The sequence below is a fragment of the Panulirus ornatus genome, chromosome 37 (genome assembly GCF_036320965.1).
Source record: "Panulirus ornatus isolate Po-2019 chromosome 37, ASM3632096v1, whole genome shotgun sequence".
Classification (NCBI taxonomy): domain Eukaryota; kingdom Metazoa; phylum Arthropoda; class Malacostraca; order Decapoda; family Palinuridae; genus Panulirus; species Panulirus ornatus.
This window is the reverse complement of record NC_092260.1, coordinates 30,708,425-30,728,265: the sequence shown is the minus strand read 5'-3', so window position 1 is coordinate 30,728,265 and position 19,841 is coordinate 30,708,425. Positions and strand designations below refer to the sequence as shown.

Below are 19,841 nucleotides of genomic sequence, written 5' to 3'. Positions count from 1 at the left end.
AATTTAACAGATATTTGGCATTAATGGACACCTCTTCCTTCCCTATTAGTCCATTAAGTGGAGGTTTACTGTACTTGAATTGCACAAGTAGCTTAGATCGTGCAACAGTGATAACTGTGAGACTGACTTGCTGGTTGGAACCTGGTGTGCTCCACCCAGGGACCATACTTACTCCACCCTCCTTCAATCCTCAGTGAAGTATTAGCACACTCTATGCTCCACACTTCCTTACAATAGAGACCTATGACTGCATAATAAGATGGTCAGGTAGAAAGAGGTTTCTTGCGTAATAGCGAAATTGCATACAGTGATACCACATAAAGCAAGGACTGGGTGTATTAGCAGGCTGATTAGTTTATCACAGAGGATTGGGGAATTTAGGTAAAGGTAGTTGATACTTTTTTCTTGCTGTACTAATTTAAAGTCTCATCCTTGTTATTATCTTACAGATGTCAAAAGGAGATTTCCATGTAGTTGAGTTTTCTGGTGTGACGATTACAAGTGGTGAAAACATCTTTCCATCAGAAAAAGTACGACCAAGAAATCTTAATCCTCCTATTACACCTAAAACTTTTACGAAAGTTGAGATAGAAGTTCCAGAAGACATCAGAGATTAGTAAGTTAATTAATGTTTTTTTTCAGTTACAGTTGGAAGTACTGCTTTTGGAGAGTTGGATTATAATATGAAAAATATTTTTGTTCTTTGTTTATTATGGACTTTTTCTTTAGGTGCTTATTTCTCAGGTAATGATCAGATAAAGTGAGTCCTCCTCTGCCTGTTTTAGTCACTTGTTTGAAATGAAAATTTCATACATATTTATTTATTTATTATTTATTATACTTGATCACCATGTCCCGCATCAGCAAGGTAGCGCCAAGAAACAGATGAACAAAGACCCAAATATACACACATACATACATGCACATAAATATACATATCATCTTATACATACATATACATACACATGCACAGACATATACATGTATATACACATATGCATATTCATACTTGCTTGCCTTCATCTGTTCCTGGTGCTACCCCGCCCCAGAGGAAACATCATCGCCACCCCCTGTGTCAGCAAGGTAGCACCAGGAATTCAAACAAAAGAGGCCACATTCATTCACACTCGGTCTCTAACTGTCATGTGTGCTGCTCTGAAACCATAGCTCCCTATCCACATCCAGGCCCCACTGACCTTCCTATGGTTTACTCCATATGTTTCACATGTCCTGGTTCAGTCCATTAACAGCATGTCGACCCCAATATACCACATTGTTTCAGTTCACTCTATTCCTTGCACGCCTCTCACCCTCCTGCATGTTCAGGCCTCAATTGCTCAAAATCTTTTTACTCCATCCTTCCACCTCCAGTTTGGTCTCCAGCTTCTTGTTCCCTCCTTCTCTTACACTTATATATCTTTTTTGTCCACTTTTCCTCTCATTCTCTCCACATGTCCAGACCATTTCAACACACTCTTGTGCTCTCTCAACCACATGCTTTTTATTTCCACACTTCCCTCTTACCCTTTCATTATTTACTTGATCAAACCACCTTGTACCACATATTTTTTTTGAATATTTCATTTCCAACGCATCCACCCTCTATCTCCAGCCCATACCTTGTAACCATATGATATTATTGGAACTACCATTCCTTCAAACATACCCATCTTTGCCCTTCGAGATAAAGTTATCTCTTTCCACACATTCTTCATTGCTCCCAGAACCTTTGCTACTTTGCCCACCCTATGATTCACTTTTGCTTCTAATGTTCCATTTTCTGCCAAGTCCACTCCAAGATATCTAAAACACTTCACCTCCTCCAATTTTTCTCCATTTAAACTTAATTCCAGCTAACTTGTCCCTCATCCCTGATGAACCTAGTAACATTACTTTTATTCACATTCACTCTTACCTTTCTCTTTTCACACACACTTCCAAACTCAGTTGCTATTTTCACTTTTTCAATTTATATATATATTGGGCCATTCTTTCGTTTGTTTCATTGTGCTACCTCACTAACACGGGAGACAGCGACAAAGCAGAATAATATTTTTTTATTTATTTTGCTTTGTCGCTGTCTCCCGCGTTAGCAAGGTAGCGCAAGGAAACACACGAAAGAATGGCCCAACCCACCCACATACACATGTATATACATACACGTCGACACACGCAAATATACATACCCATACATCTCAACGTATACTTATTTTTTTTTTTTTTTTACTGTTTCCCGCGTTTGCGAGGTAGCGCAAGGAAACAGACGAAAGAAGTGGCCCAACCCACCCCCATACACATGTATATATATACACGTCCACACACGCAAATATACATACCTACACAGCTTTCCATGGTTTACCCCAGACGCTTCACATGCCCTGATTCAATCCACATACAGCACGTCAACCTTAGTATACCACATCGATCCAGTTCACTCTATTCCTTGCCCTCCTTTCACCCTCCTGCATGTTCAGGCCCCGATCACACAAAATCTTTTTCACGCCATCTTCCCACCTCCAATTTGGTCTCCCACTTCTCGTTCCCTCCACCTCCGACACATATATCCTCTTGGACAATCTTTCCTCACTCATTCTCTCCATGTGCCCAAACCATTTCAAAACACCCTCCTCTGCTCTCTCAACCACGCTCTTTTTATTTCCACACATCTCTCTTACCCTTACATTACTTACTCGATCAAACCACCTCACACCACACGTTGTCCTCAAACATCTCATTTCCAGCACATCCACCCTCCTGCGCACAACTCTATCCATAGCCCACGCCTCGCAACCATACAACATTGTTGGAACCACTATTCCTTCAAACATACCCATTTTTGCTTTCCGAGATAATGTTCTCGACTTCCACACATTCTTCAAGGCTCCCAGGATTTTCGCCCCCTCCCCCACCCTATGATCCACTTCCGCTTCCATGGATCCATCCGCTGCCAGTTCCATTCCCAGATATCTAAAACACTTTACTTCCTCCAGTTTTTCTCCATTCAAACTTACCTCCCAGTTGACTTGACCCTCAACCCTACTGTACCTAATAACCTTGCTCTTATTCACATTTACTCTTAACTTTCTTCTTTCACACACTTTACCAAACTCAGTCACCAGCTTCTGCAGTTTCTCACATGAATCAGCCACCAGCGCTGTATCATCAGCAAACAACAACTGACTCACTTCCCAAGCTCTCTCATCCACAACAGACTTCATATTTGCCCCTCTTTCCAAAACTCTTGCATTCACCTCCCTAACAACCCCATCCATAAACAAATTAAACAACCATGGAGACATCACACACCCCTTCCGCAAACCTACATTCACTGAGAACCAATCACTTTCCTCTATTCCTACACGTACACATGCCCTACATCCTCGATAAAAACTTTTCACTGCTTCTAACAACTTGCCTCCCATGCCATATATTCTTAATACCTTCCACAGAGCATCTCTATCAACTCTATCATATGCCTTCTCCAGATCCATAAATGCTACATACAAATCCATTTGCTTTTCTAAGTATTTCTCACATACATTCTTCAAAGCAAACACCTGATCCACACATCCTCTACCACTTCTGAAACCACACTACATTATATTTATTTATTTATTTTGCTTTGTCGCTGTCTCCCGCGTTTGCGAGGTAGCGTAAGGAAACAGACGAAAGAAATGGCACAACCCACCCCCATACACAATGTACACACACACACGCCCACACACGCAAATATATATACCTATACATCTCAGGGCAGCAGGTTTGGATGGTATTGCAGTGGAATTTATTAAAAAAGGGGGTGACTGTATTGTTGACTGGTTGGTAAGGTTATTTAATGTATGTATGACTCATGGTGAGGTGCCTGAGGATTGGCGGAATGCGTGCATAGTGCCATTGTACAAAGGCAAAGGGGATAAGAGTGAGTGCTCAAATTACAGAGGTATAAGTTTGTTGGGTATTCCTGGTAAATTATATGGGAGGGTATTGATTGAGAGGGTGAAGGCATGTACAGAGCATCAGATTGGGGAAGAGCAGTGTGGTTTCAGAAGTGGTAGAGGATGTGTGGATCAGGTGTTTGCTTTGAAGAATGTATGTGAGAAATACTTAGAAAAGCAAATGGATTTGTATGTAGCATTTATGGATCTGGAGAAGGCATATGATAGAGTTGATAGAGATGCTCTGTGGAAGGTATTAAGAATATATGGTGTGGGAGGCAAGTTGTTAGAAGCAGTGAAAAGTTTTTATCGAGGATGTAAGGCATGTGTACGTGTAGGAAGAGAGGAAAGTGATTGGTTCTCAGTGAATGTAGGTTTGCGGCAGGGGTGTGTGATGTCTCCATGGTTGTTTAATTTGTTTATGGATGGGGTTGTTAGGGAGGTAAATGCAAGAGTTTTGGAAAGAGGGGCAAGTATGAAGTCTGTTGGGGATGAGAGAGCTTGGGAAGTGAGTCAGTTGTTGTTCACTGATGATACAGCGCTGGTGGCTGATTCATGTGAGAAACTGCAGAAGCTGGTGACTGAGTTTGGTAAAGTGTGTGGAAGAAGAAAGTTAAGAGTAAATGTGAATAAGAGCAAGGTTATTAGGTACAGTAGGGTTGAGGGTCAAGTCAATTGGGAGGTGAGTTTGAATGGAGAAAAACTGGAGGAAGTGAAGTGTTTTAGATATCTGGGAGTGGATCTGGCAGCGAATGGAACCATGGAAGCGGAAGTGGATCATAGGGTGGGGGAGGGGGCGAAAATTCTGGGGGCCTTGAAGAATGTGTGGAAATCGAGAACATTATCTCGGAAAGCAAAAATGGGTATGTTTGAAGGAATAGTGGTTCCAACAATGTTGTATGGTTGCGAGGCGTGGGCTATGGATAGAGTTGTGCGCAGGAGGATGGATGTGCTGGAAATGAGATGTTTGAGGACAATGTGTGGTGTGAGGTGGTTTGATCGAGTGAGTAACGTAAGGGTAAGAGAGATGTGTGGAAATAAAAAGAGCGTGGTTGAGAGAGCAGAAGAGGGTGTTTTGAAGTGGTTTGGGCACATGGAGAGGATGAGTGAGGAAAGATTGACCAAGAGGATATATGTGTCGGAGGTGGAGGGAGCAAGGAGAAGAGGGAGACCAAATTGGAGGTGGAAAGATGGAGTGAAAAAGATTTTGTGTGATCGGGGCCTGAACATGCAGGAGGGTGAAAGGAGGGCAAGGAATAGAGTGAATTGGAGCGATGTGGTATACCGGGGTTGACATGCTGTCAGTGGATTGAATCAAGGCATGTGAAGCGTCTGGGGTAAACCATGGAAAGCTGTGTAGGTATGTATATTTGAGTGTGTGGACGTATGTATATACATGTGTATGGGGGGGGGTTGGGCCATTTCTTTCGTCTGTTTCCTTGCGCTACCTCGCAAACGCGGGAGACAGCGACAAAGTAAAAAGAAAAAAAAAAAAATCTCAATGTACTCATATATATTATATACATACACAGATATATACATATATACACATGTACATAATTCATACTGTCTGCCTTTATTCATTCCCATCGCCACCCCGCCACACATGAAATAACAACCCTCTCCCCCTGCATGTGTGCAAGGTAGCTCTAGGAAAAGACAACAAAGGCCACATTCATTCACACTCAGTCTCTAGCTGTCATATAATAATGCACCGAAACCACAGCTCCCTTTCCACATCCAGGCCCCACAAAACTTTCCATGGTTTACCCCAGATGCTTCACATGCCCTGGTTCAATCCATTGACAGCATGTCGACCTCAGTATACCACATCGTTCCAATTCACTCTATTCCTCGCATGCCTTTCTTCCTCCTGCATGTTCAGGCCCCGATCGCCCAAAATCTTTTTCACTCCATCCTTCCACCTCCAATTTGGTCTCCCACTTCTCCCCATTCCCTCTACCTCTGACACATATATCCTCTTAGTCAATCTTTCCTCACTCATTATCTCCATGTGACCAAACCATTTCAATACACCCTCTTCTGCTTTCTCAACCACACTCTTTATTACCACACATCTCTCTTACCCTTCCATTGATTACTCGATCAAACCACCTCACACCACATATTGTCCTCAAACATCTCATTTCCTACACATCCACCCTCCTCCGCACAGCCCTATCTATAGCCAACGCCTCGCAACCTTATAACATTGTTGGATCCACTATTACTTCAAACATACCCATTTTTTGGGGTATGTAATTATAGAAATATTAAAAATGGAGTTTGAGATTAGGTTGTGGATAGTTGTTGATTGCCTGTTGTTTCATTGCATTGTGAATGTGTTAAATTATTTTTTTTGGTTGAAGGAGATGGGGAAATGTGAGTATATATGTTGCTGAAGTGAGAGGCATTGTTGGACTTTTCATTTCTGCAGGGGAGTTAATGACTGGTTGTATAATGGTTTTGATAGAGGAGTGCTAGAACTCTTGCAAAGAATTGTATTCATACATGTTTAAATAAGACTGCATTGGAAATGCTTTTTTTTATTTGTTCATGTGTTGAGTGCTGGTGTTTACCAAAGTGATTAGTGATTGTTCTGATTACTCTGGTCTGTATGGATTATAGCTTTGTTGTTTTGCTTTTGAAAGGGTGGATATGAATAATCATCCATAAGTAAGCCTTATTTGCTGATTTCATTTTACAGTGCTCGGATGGAAAGTGTTCACAAGCCCTTCAAGAAAGCCTGTGGAGCTTCCAGTTGTGTATACAACCCAGAAAAACACTGTTTGACGTTAATAGTAAGTTCATGTACCCTCTGCATAATAGAATATAAATTTGATTAGTTGGTAGTAGCCATATAACTTGGTTAAGGAGTGATACAGGAAATCATTCTCTTCATTGCAGCCTTTAACTAACACATTATTATTTGTAAAATGTTAGTTTCTGGTTATCCAAAAAATATTGTACATTTCTTGTAAAGCTTGGTATCATGTCAATAACATGATTTTTTTATCAAAACTATTTGTTCGTAGCAAAAATGAAAAATCTGTTAGATGGATGCCAAAAAGCCATTTCTCCTTTTGTACATTTTTCTTGCATCAGATATTTGTTGAATTATTCAGAGCATGATAGCAAATTCATGAAAACCATTGGAATGGCAAAGGGATGGGGTTTGGTGTTTTGGAATGCTAATGTTCAGTGACCAGTATAACTTTCTTTAGATTATAATCTTTTGCCCATGATTGGGTTACTGGACGTTAGAAAGATGGGATTAAATTGTGACTATTTGGCAGGTTTTACATCATGAAGGATACCAGAGTTATCCAAATGTCAAATGCACTGCAGTTTAATCTAGACTTAGATTTTTGTGTTACACTGATGAGTATAAGTAAAATGAGTACAAGTTGGATATGGGAAGGATGAAAGATGACCACTGTTTTTTCATATAGTAGGATATCAGTAGCAACAAGAATATATGTAAAAGTACAGGTACACCACCGAATTTCTGGCAATTGATGGTTCGGCACCTCCTTTAGTCTGGACAAAATTATGTGAGGGAACTTGAAATTACCGCGGCCACCAGACTAGTTTAATGGGTGGCTACAGATGGCATTGTGTGTAGGGCACGTTTATTTATGTTCTTCACACTGCACTTGTTATTGGTGATACCGCAATTCTGAGAGATTCTTAGCTTATTTTGCTTAAATTTAACCCTAGCTATGGCTTCTAAGACATTGAGAGTGTCTGTCTTATGTAAACCAGTGCCTATCGATCCAAGATAAAGTAGAACTGTTGAAAAAAGTGGACCATGGTGTTTTGGTGTATAAGCTGTGTGACATCTACAGTATTGGTTCATCAACTGTTTATGATATAAAGCAAAGGGAGAAAATATTGACATTCTATGCAGACAGCGCTTCCAAGAAACAAATGATGATTAGAAAAACTATGAAAAATGGTAAGAGTACTGAGCATTATTGAGTGATGATGGAATGGTTTCGACAGCATTAGAGTGATGGAATGGACTTGTCAGGTAGCATGATAATGGACCAGGCGAAGTTGTTCTATAAAGGACTTAAATTACAACACGAGCTTGACTATGGTGAAGGATGGCTTCAAAGATTCAAGAAGCGTCATGGAATTTCCATGAATAAAGTATGATGAGGAAAGTGGTTTGCAAACCACGAAGGAGCTGCTGAGTATGTAGACGAATTTGCTTAACTCGTAGCTGACGAGCACCTCAGTCCTGAGCAGGTGTATAATGCATACGAAACTGCATTATTTTGGCGCTGCTCACCTTGGAAAACACTAACAACAGAAGACGAAGAAGACCCCACTGGATTCAAACAATATAAGGACAGACTTACCATCTTATGTTGCTCAAACATTCAGTATTTGTTTGATTTAGGTTTCTAGGAGTCCATGGTATACTTTAGACACACTGGAGATGTATAATTTGTGCGTTAGAGGTGTGTTGATGAATTATTATGTGACCATGGTTGGTCCCTCAGAATGGTTAATCCGGCAAGACTTTGGAACCAAGAGTGCCGGAAAATTAGTGGTGTACCTGTATAGCAGTGCAGTGGGAAGACATGGAATTTGGAGGAACATAAAAGTGGAGTAAAAGAATTAGTGAGTATGAGATGCTAGGAGTGTTATCAGTGAGGATGTGTTATTTATATATTATTTTAGTCTTTGCCCTTAGTGGGTAAAAAGTATCAGTGCTTCCAGCTCCAGTAGTCCCTTGTATCTTTATGAGGCACCTGCAACATTCAGAAGGCTGTTCATGTCCACTAGTAGGGGTCACAGGTCAGTAAGTGTTTCCATGTTTTGTTTGCAGATAGTGCAGGGCGAGATTAATGGTGTGCTCAGTGTCTTTTGGGTTATTTCGGTGTGTGTATGTGTGTGTGTGTGTGTGTGTGTGTGTGTATGTGTGTTTTGTCATTGTTATGTATGTTAGGTTGGGGGTATCTGTGAGAAGTATGAGGCAGGGGTAAGCAGTTCGTTTTTCATTTGGGGTTTGGTTGGTAGGTACAGAGTGGTTAAGGTGGAAGGGGTCTAGTGCTGTTACATAGAACTAAGTGCCAAGCATGCTGAGGTGGGACTGTTTTAGGAGGATCTCCTTTTGATTGTGAAGGTGTTTTGTGTTTGTAGTTGTTAGGCAGCTGGTAATTGTTTATTGCAGTTTCATTATCTTTGTTTTTGAGAGGGTGGAAGACCGGATAGATGAGGCATAATTGAAAGTGTATCAGACAGATTTATTCTGGAATCTTATTTGAAGTTCTCCTTTCGTTATGAAAATGCTTTCATATTGCGTGAAAAATGTGAAGGTTTAGTTATCATATTATTTACTACGGAAATCATAGATTATTTTATTTTAGCTTGAACCATTCCATTTAGAGTGCATGTACATGTGTTATGTCAGTTTGTAGTCTTATTTTGTTAATTGAGTACAGAATGGAAAAAGGTGAGAACAAGGGACGTAAGGGGAGTGGGGGAGGAGTGGGATGTATTTAGGGAAGCAGTGATGGCTTGTGCAAAAGATGCTTGTGACATGAGAAGCGTGGGAGGTGGGCAGATTAGAAAAGGTAGTGAGTGTTGGGATGAAGAAGTAAGATTGTTAGTGAAAGAGAAGAGAGAGGCATTTGGATGATTTTTGCAGGGAACTAATGCAAATGAGAGGGAGATGTATAAAAGAAAGAGGCAGGAGTTCAAGAGAAGGGTGCAAGAGGTGAAAAAGAGGGGCAAATGAGAGTTGGGGTGAGAGAGTATCATTAAATTTTAGGGAGAATAAAAAGATGTTTAGGAAGGAGGTAAATAAAGTGCGTAAGACAAGGGAACAAATTGGGACATCAGTGAAGGGGGCTAATGGGGAGGTGATAACAAGTAGTGGTGATGTGAGAAGGAGATGGAGTGAGTATTTTGAAGGTTTGTTGAATGTGTTTGATGATAGAGTGGCAGATATAGGGTGTTTTGGTCAAGGTTGTGTGCAAAGTGAGAGGGTTAGGGAGAATGATTTGGTAAACAGAGAAGAGGCAGTAAAAGCTTTGCAGAAGATGAAAGCTGGCAAGGCAGCGGGTTTGGATGGTATTGCAGTTGAATTTATTAAAAAAGGGGTTGACTTTGTTGTTGACTGGTTGGTAAGGTTATTTAATGTATGTATGACTCATGGTGAGGTGCCTGAGGATTGGCAGAATGCTTGCATAGTGCCATTGTACAAAGGAAAATGGGATTAAAGTAAGTGCCTAAATTACAGAGGTATAAGTTTGTTGAGTATTCCTGGTAAATTATATGGGAGGGTATTGATTGAGAGGGTGAAGGCATGTACAGAGCATCAGATTGGGGAAGAGCAGTGTGGTTTCGTAAGTGGTATAGGATGTGTGGATCAGGTGTTTGCTTTGAAGAATGTATGTGAGAAATACTTAGAAAAGCAAATGGATTTGTATGTAGCATTTATGGATCTGGAGAAGGCATATGATAGAGTTGATAGAGATGCTCTGTGGAAGGTATTGAGAATATATGGTGTGGGAGGCAAGTTGTTAGAAGCAGTGAAAAGTTTTTATTGAGGATGTAAAGCATGTGTATGTGTAGGAAGAGAGGAAAGTGATTGGTTCTCTGTGAATGTTGGTTTGCGGCAGGGGTGCGTGATGTCTCCATGGTTGTTTAATTTGTTTATGGATAGGGCTGTTAGGGAGGTGAATGCAAGAGTTTTGGAAAGAGGGGCAGCAAGTATGCAGTCTGCTGTGATGAGAGAGCTTGGGAAGTGAGTCAGTTGTTGTTTGCTGATGATGCAGCACTGGTGGCTGATTCATGTGAGAAACTGCAGAAGCTGGTGACTGAGTTTGGTGAAGTGTGTGAAAGAAGAAAGCTGAGAGTAAATGTGAATAAGAGCAAGGTTATTAGGTACAGTAGGGTTGAGGGACAAGTCAATTGGGAGGTAAGTTTGAATTGAGAAAAACTGGAGGAAGTGAAGTGTTTTAGATATCTGGGAGTGGATTTGGTAGCGGATGGAATCATGGAAGCGGAAGTGAATCATAGGGTGGGGGGAGGGGGCGAAAGTTCTGGGAGCGTTGAAGAATGTGTGGAAGTTGAGCATGTTATCTTGGAAAGCAAAAATGGTTATGTTTGAAGGAATAGTGGTTCCAACAATGTTATATGGTTGCGTGGCATGGGCTGTAGATAGAGTTGTGTGGAGGAGGGTGGATGTGCTGGAAATGAGATGTTTGAGGACAATATGTGGTGTGAGGTGGTTTGATCGAGTAAGTAATGAAAGGGTAAAAGAGAGATGTGGTAATTAAAAAGAGTGTGGTTGAGAGAACAGAAAAGGGTGTTTTGAAATGGTTTGGTCACATGGAGAGAATGAGTGAGGAAAGATTGACCAAGAGGATACATGTGTCAGAGGTGGAGGGAACGAGGAGAAGTGGGAGACCAAATTGGAGGTGGAAAGATGGAGTGAAAAAGATTTTGAGTGATCGGGGCCTGAACATGCAGGAGGGTGAAAGGCGTACAAGGAATAGAGCGAATTGGAACGATGTGGTATACTGGGGTCGACGTGCTGTCAATGGATTGAACTAGGGCATGTGAATCGTCTGGGGTAAACCATGGAAAGTTTTGTGGGACCTTAATGTGTAAAGGGAGCTGTGGTTTTGGTGCATTATACATAACAGCTAGAGACTGAGTGTGAACGAATTTGTCCTTTGTTGTCTTTACCTTGTGAGAGAAGGATGTAAGGACAGGGATAGATGGAATTTTTTTTCTTTGGCCACCCCCTTGATGGGAGTTCCTAGATGGAATAGGCGTCAGAGATGGGTAGACATAAGAAAATTGTTTAGAATTAGCTGAGGATTTATGGATTTGGGTTGTGTTTTTTGTAGACTTCAACTTTAGGGACTCCAGCCATACGTGTATAGTTTATGGAGTTGGGGCTGTAGCTGGACTTGTACGGGTTGCCTCTTGGGACTGTAGCTGTACTTATATCGGTTGCCTCTTTCCACCTGTATTTGAATTGGAAGGTGTGATTTATCTCTATGTAGTTGTGCTTCATGTGACAAGCATCTCTAATTAGTACCAGATAAAAAACCTCTGGTGTCACTTACCCTTACAACACGATGGGTTTGTATGGCTGACAGTGTTTGGACTTTAATCATATTTGTATAGGTATCTCTTGCCAGTTGTCATTTAAACTGGAAGGTGTGCGTATGCATGCCAAAGGGGAAGGTACAGTCTTTCCATGATGTGCCAAATTTGGATATATATACAGCATCAGAAATGATTAATTTATCAGATGCTTTTTTTTCAACTTGATATTTCCAATCTTTTGCCAAGACTAAGATTTTTTTTTTTTTTTTTTTTTATAAACCTCCATTCTGGGGACCCACGTAAATTTTCTTAGGTCTGTCCTAAGGTTTAAGATCGAGGAGATTTGCCAAACTAACATGATCCTAAGGTTTAAGATCAAGGAGCTTTGCCAAACTAACATGATTAGTTTGTAAAGTAAGGTAAAACTAGGTATGATAGGGTTGAAAAAGCTGTGTGTAAAGTTGAAACATAGAATATAGTTATGCATTGGAGAAAAATTAGAGATAAGGTGAAAGCTTTAGTGTATGGAAAAAGTTTATGCAGAGTTTTTTTTTTTTTTTTTTTTTATACTTTGTCGCTGTCTCTCGCGTTTGCGAGGTAGCGCAAGGAAACAGACGAAAGAAATGGCCCAACCCCCCCCCCATACACATGTACATACACACGTCCACACACGCAAATATACATACCTACACAGCTTTCCATGGTTTACCCCAGACGCTTCACATGCCTTGATTCAATCCACTGACAGCACGTCAACCCCTGTATACCACATCGCTCCAATTCACTCTATTCCTTGCCCTCCTTTCACCCTCCTGCATGTTGAGGCCCCGATCACACAAAATCTTTTTCACTCCATCTTTCCACCTCCAATTTGGTCTCCCTCTTCTCTTCGTTCCTTCCACCTCCGACACATATATCCTCTTGGTCAATCTTTCCTCACTCATTCTCTCCATGTGCCCAAACCATTTCAAAACACCCTCTTCTACTCTCTCAACCACGCTCTTTTTATTTCCACACATCTCTCTTACCCTTACGTTACTTACTCGATCAAACCACCTCACACCACACATTGTCCTCAAACATCTCATTTCCAGCACATCCATCCTCCTGCGCACAACTCTATCCATAGCCCACGCCTCGCAACCATACAACATTGTTGGAACCACTATTCCTTCAAACATACCCATTTTTGCTTTCCGAGATAATGTTCTCGACTTCCACACATTTTTCAAGGCTCCCAAAATTTTCGCCCCCTCCCCCACCCTATGATCCACTTCCGCTTCCATGGTTCCATCCGCTGACAGATCCACTCCCAGATATCTAAAACACTTCACTTCCTCCAGTTTTTCTCCATTCAAACTCACCTCCCAATTGACTTGACCCTCAACCCTACTGTACCTAATAACCTTGCTCTTATTCACATTTACTCTTAACTTTCTTCTTCCACACACTTTACCAAACTCAGTCACCAGCTTCTGCAGTTTCTCACATGAATCAGCCACCAGCGCTGTATCATCAGCGAACAACAACTGACTCACTTCCCAAGCTCTCTCATCCCCAACAGACTTCATACTTGCCCCTCTTTCCAGGACTCTTGCATTTACCTCCCTAACAACCCCATCCATAAACAAATTAAACAACCATGGAGACATCACACACCCCTTCCGCAAACCTACATTCACTGAGAACCAATCACTTTCCTCTCTTCCTACACGTACACATGCCTTACATCCTCGATAAAAACTTTTCACTGCTTCTAACAACTTGCCTCCCACACCATATATTCTTAATACCTTCCACAGAGCATCTCTATCAACTCTATCATATGCCTTCTCCAGATCCATAAATGCTACATACAAATCCATTTGCTTTTCTAAGTATTTCTCACATACATTCTTCAAAGCAAACACCTGATCCACACATCCTCTACCACTTCTGAAACCGCACTGCTCTTCCCCAATCTGATGCTCTGTACATGCCTTCACCCTCTCAATCAATACCCTCCCATATAATTTACCAGGAATACTCAACAAACTTATACCTCTGTAATTTGAGCACTCACTCTTATCCCCTTTGCCTTTGTACAATGGCACTATGCACGCATTCCGCCAAGCCTCAGGCACCTCACCATGAGTCATACATACATTAAATAACCTTACCAACCAGTCAACAATACAGTCACCCCCTTTTTTAATAAATTCCACTGCAATACCATCCAAACCTGCTGCCTTGCCGGCTTTCATCTTCCGCAAAGCTTTTACTACCTCTTCTCTGTTTACCAAATCATTTTCCCTAACCCTCTCACTTTGCACACCACCTCGACCAAAACACCCTATATCTGCTACTCTGTCATCTGACACATTCAACAAACCTTCAAAATACTCATTCCATCTCCTTCTCACATCACCACTACTTGTTATCACCTCCCCATTTACGCCCTTCACTGAAGTTCCCATTTGCTCCCTTGTCTTACGCACCCTATTTACCTCCTTCCAGAACATCTTTTTATTCTCCCTAAAATTTACTGATAGTCTCTCACCCCAACTCTCATTTGCCCTTTTTTTCACCTCTTGCACCTTTCTCTTGACCTCCTGTCTCTTTCTTTTATACTTCTCCCACTCAATTGCATTTTTTCCCTGCAAAAATCGTCCAAATGCCTCTCTCTTCTCTTTCACTAATACTCTTACTTCTTCATCCCACCACTCACTACCCTTTCTAAACAGCCCAACTCCCACTCTTCTCATGCCACAAGCATCTTTTGCGCAATCCATCACTGATTCCCTAAATACATCCCATTCCTCCCCCACTCCCCTTACTTCCATTGTTCTCACCTTTTTCCATTCTGTACACAGTCTCTCCTGGTACTTCCCCACACAGGTCTCCTTCCCAAGCTCACTTACTCTCACCACCTTCTTCACCCCAACATTCACTCCTCTTTTCTGAAAACCCATACTAATCTTCACCTTAGCCTCCACAAGATAATGATCAGACATCCCTCCAGTTGCACCTCTCAGCACATTAACATCCAAAAGTCTCTCTTTCGCACGCCTGTCAATTAACACGTAATCCAATAACGCTCTCTGGCCATCTCTCCTACTTACATAAGTATACTTATGTATATCTCGCTTTTTAAACCAGGTATTCCCAATCATCAGTCCTTTTTCAGCACATAAATCTACAAGCTCTTCACCATTTCCATTTACAACACTGAACACCCCATGCATACCAATTATTCCCTCAACTGCCACATTACTCACCTTTGCATTCAAATCACCCATCACTATAACCCGGTCTCGTGCATCAAAACCGCTAACACACTCATGCAGAGTTATGGGGGTTAAAAGCAAAAACTTAGGAAAGCGCATGCAGAGATGGAGTGTGATGGTGAGGTATGGTGGTTAGTGACAAGCCTGTTTGCAGATGATATTGTGTTGTTTGCTGAGAGTGAAGAGGAGTTGCACCAGGTTGTAAGTATCTTTTATGATATGTGTAAGTGTAGGTGATTAAAGGTAAATGTGAGTGAAAGTAAAGTAATGGTGTTTAAAAGAAAACAATGAAAGTATAGATTTTGCAAAACCTTATAGAGTGAAAGAAGAAAGTGCACTAAATCGTGAAATGAATATGGGGAAGGAAGTCTGGAAGAGGTTAGAGAATTTAAGTATTGTTGAAATGGAAGAAGAGATAAGGGAGACAGCAATACAGGGTAGAAGAGTCACTAGGTCCCTTAATAGAGTACTGAAGGGTTGAAGTGTAAGTATGGAATGGAAGAAAGGATTAAGGGACAGCATGGCCTACCTAACCCTGACCACTCCAGCCGAAACATGGACCTGGAATGTGTCTCAGAGGTCGAGAATCCAGGCTGTGGAAATGAGCTATTTGAGAGGAGCATGTAGTATGACTGGATTGAATGAAGAAAGAAGTGAATGGGTGTATGAAGGATGTGGTGCAGTAGGAATGCAAAGGGAAATGAATTGTGGAGTGCTAGTGTGGGTGAAACATGATACTTCAAGGTGGTTTGGGCTTATGGAAAAAATGGAAAACAAGGAGTTTGCAGATGGAAAGGATGCAAGACAAGGAGTTTACAAAGAGAGTGTATGATAGTACAATTAAAGGGGTTGGTTTGAAAGGAAGACCTTTATATAGTACAATTAAAGGGGTTGGTTTGAAAGGAAGACCTTGTGTTACATGGGGAAATGGAGTGGAAGAGTACCGGAAGGAGAGAAAGGATGGAAAAATATGTGGAATAGTATATGCAAGGGAGGCATGTAAGGACAGGGATAAGTGGAGACTTTTATTATTGCCACCCTCTTGATGGGAGTTTCCAGAGGAAACAGGCATCAGAGATATAGATAGATAGATAGGTAGGTAGGTAGGTAGATAGTGTGCAGGAAAGTTGCATGATGGAATTACTTTTGCCAAACTGGAAGTTTCAGTTTATATAGATTAGGTGAAAGAAAATAAGAGCACTGGAGATGGATTACTTGCTTGTTATATTGGGATTTGGGAGAATAGGTAGAATAAAGAATGAAGATATTATTTAAGAAGACATTAGAAAAGCTTATAAGTAAGTCTTATAGTATGTTTTGGTCATTTAGATTGAATAGCAGATGGTCAGTCTTGAAGAACGTTTATATTAGTATTATTGAAGGTACAAGGAGAAGAGTTACACCACAGAAGAGATGGATAGACATTTAAATTGAAGATACTCCAGGAATGAACAGTGATTGAGTGAAATGGAACAGTTTTGTGTTAAGGGATGATTGGAGATTTTAGTCCCGTGCAATTAATCATCGTAGTGTACAGAGTGAAAAAGTGCTTACATTAGCATGGAGTCGAGCACCTGCATGCACAAGATCTACCCCATGTAATTAGAAACAAAGGTAGAGCATACAGGGGTTTTGCCAGGAATTCTTCATCATGTTATGGGGTTGGAAAAAGTCTGTAGGGTGTGAGTCACTCCCAGAAACTGAAGTATTTTGTATTTCAGACATCCATAGAAGCCATTTCATGTAATAAGGCACCTTGAGTAGTATCAGCTAGTAAGACTTTTTAGATTTTTGTGTGGAAAACCCTAATATTGGAAATTAACATGGTGGCGCAAGAAATAGGATGAGATGCCATAGCGCTATTGTTACATTCTTTGGGGCAACCCTTATGATAGAAAAATTAATAGGCTGAGGATCAGAATGATATCTTGGTACTAAACAGAGTATTGAAATATTAAGTTTAAGTGTGTAAAGTTGTTTCTAACTCTTGTTTATGGTGTCCTTGGCTGCTTCTTATATGTCTTGTGTGTACTTGGATTAAGGTTACATTTTTGGTATTTGTATGAGTGTCTTTGCTTCCTGTTTCCTCCTTGCAACAGAGGTTGAAGCAAAGAGGAGATGAAGGTTTTCCTGTAAGAACAAAATGGAGAATGAATGATTAAATTGATTTTATTAACAGTACAGGCATGGCATTGTTGCTAAGGTTTTAGGAAGTTGATGCAAAGAACTCTTAGTCAGTATCCCAGTCATTTTCACTTTACTGCCAGACAGTGGGGGTGTACGTTGGACAGAATTTGAGAATGATAGGTTCAGGACATGTTGCAAGGATTAGGTATTGATCAGAGAATCTTAGAGGTAGAGACTTAATTTTGTATAGTTTTGGGTGAGAGATGAGGATAAGATCAAGAACATTTGTCTTGTCCCCAGGATGGTCAGGATTATGAACTGGTTCGTGGACAAGCTGTGTGAGGTCATTGGCAGTGGAGAAGCTCTCTGCCTCTTATTCCTTTAGGATCAGTATGAGAGGAGCTTTTAAGCCAGTGAGTATTATGGAATTGAAGTCATTGGGATGTTGAACTTCTGCACAAACTTGTCTGATGGACTTTATTGAATTTTATTGAAAGTGAGAAAGATTTGGATTAACTTGATCAGGGAGGGTAGCAGTGATCAAAAATACAAGTAGGTTTTTGAGTAAGAGTTGACTTATGTTATCATAGTTTGATAATGCAAAGTGAGATAGATGGGAGCAGGTCAAATCGTAATGGATGTAGTTGCAGATGACAGTTCCTTGTGGATAGATAGAGGGATTAAGTTTCTGATGACCAGAAAAGATATGTGATCTTGTAATAGGGAAACAAGTCTCTTTGCAGAAAAGAATGTGTTTTTGTAGACTGAAGATTAACATCATGAATCCCCGGCTAAAGAAGTGGAGGTTGTTGAAATCATGTGTCTGCACAAAGGTTATCAGATCAGTTAGATGAATGCTTAATTTGGGCAGAAATTAGAAAATGGATTGGAGTAATGTTATTAAGGGAGCTGCACAGAAAGAAAATATGTATAGGTTTAAGAGTTAATGCAATCATAGTCTGGTATTTCAAAGTGAAGTTCCAAAGTGGAGTCGATGGAAACAAGGAACACAGTAATGGTTGGAGCAGCAGTTATATTTTTGGTAGAATTTGAGGTTGAACAAGATTTTTTTTTTCAGAACAGTAGAGGTGTAATCTTGGTACATTATAAGGAAACTTTGAATCTTTGTAGAGAAGAGCATGTGTGGATTTGTAAATTGAAGGTTAAAATGAACTGCTGTTATACTAATGATGAAACTGCCAAGAAAAACCACAGAAAGATTTCTGGGGCATAGTTGTGGATAGGGGGCTGTGATTTCAGTGTACGACATGACAGCTATAGAATGGATGTGAGCTAATTAGCTATTTCCTTCTTTTGTTCTTGGTGTTGCTTTGCTAATGTGGGAAACAGCAAACAAGTTTGAAAAGAAAAGTACCTCTAAATGATACAAAACTTGATCAGTAAGAGTGAATATGAATTTTGGAAGGGGGGCCAGAAACACTTTATAGCCATTATGATATTTGGAACTCCAGTGCATTGTTTTCTGAGGTTTCTACCTAATGTTTCTATCAACTACTTCTACATGATGTGCCTATTTATTGTTCCTGCTTATTGTTCCAACCTTCTATTTCTACTTAATGCTCCTATCTATTACTTCCACATAATGTTCCAATCTATTACTTCTACCTACTGATTTTACTAAATGCTCTTGTATAATATTCCTACCTCCTTTTTTTTCTTTCATACTATTCGCCATTTTTCTTTCACTTCCATATATTACCCCTACCATTTTGCCAAAAGGTAGGACCAGTGCATAGCGATTACCGCAGAAAAATCTCAAGTTATGAAGCATGAATTGTGTGAGTAAAGTGTTGTCAAGTTATATGTGTGACAAGGAGAGATTGAGTGTTTGTAAACAGAATGCCAGCAGTCCATGCATGGATGAGGTTGAAAGAAAAGATAGCTACTTGGGAGAAAGGAGTGCAACTTGAAGCCTAAGGAATTTGTATGTGACATTTTGCCCTGCCTGTCACTGAAACAAAATGGAAGAATTGCTTAGGAGGCAAACTTTCTGCTGGTAGATATTAGAATTAGTTATGTATACAACACACGTTAGCCTGTAATTTCAATATACTTCTCACGTCAGATCTTTGCACTTTAGAAGCACAAAGAAATAAGAGTTTGGACAAGGGTGGCTTAGATGGTACCTGAATTCAGAGATGAGTAACAATGAGAGGCTGAAGGCTAAGGCTACAGATTTGCCCTTTGTGGAGGAGAGAAGAGTAAGGGTTGACTCAATTATAATCTTGTTGTTCTTTAATCATTTGGGTGATGTTAGTGAACAGTCCTAATGAGATACTTTGGTAGAGTAACCAAAGGTCTTAACAAGAAGATAAGCAGTAAACTTGGTAGAAAGGATTCAGTACTTTTTTTTTTTAGAGTAAGGATGATATTAATTGGAATGCACCTAAGTGAAGAAGCTGTAAATTTTGGA

General features: G+C 40.5%; 1 protein-coding gene across 1 annotated transcript in view; it reads left to right on the top strand.

Moving 5' to 3' along the window:
* The window catches only part of Fmr1 (synaptic functional regulator FMR1), a 150,669-nt gene that overhangs the window by 23,721 nt on the left and 107,107 nt on the right, over window positions 1–19,841 (top strand). Inside the window, exons 3-4 of the mRNA XM_071684215.1 lie at window positions 450–616; window positions 6,643–6,736. Of these exons, the coding sequence (XP_071540316.1) occupies window positions 450–616; window positions 6,643–6,736 (261 nt within the window). The remainder of the gene's footprint in view (window positions 1–449; window positions 617–6,642; window positions 6,737–19,841) is intronic.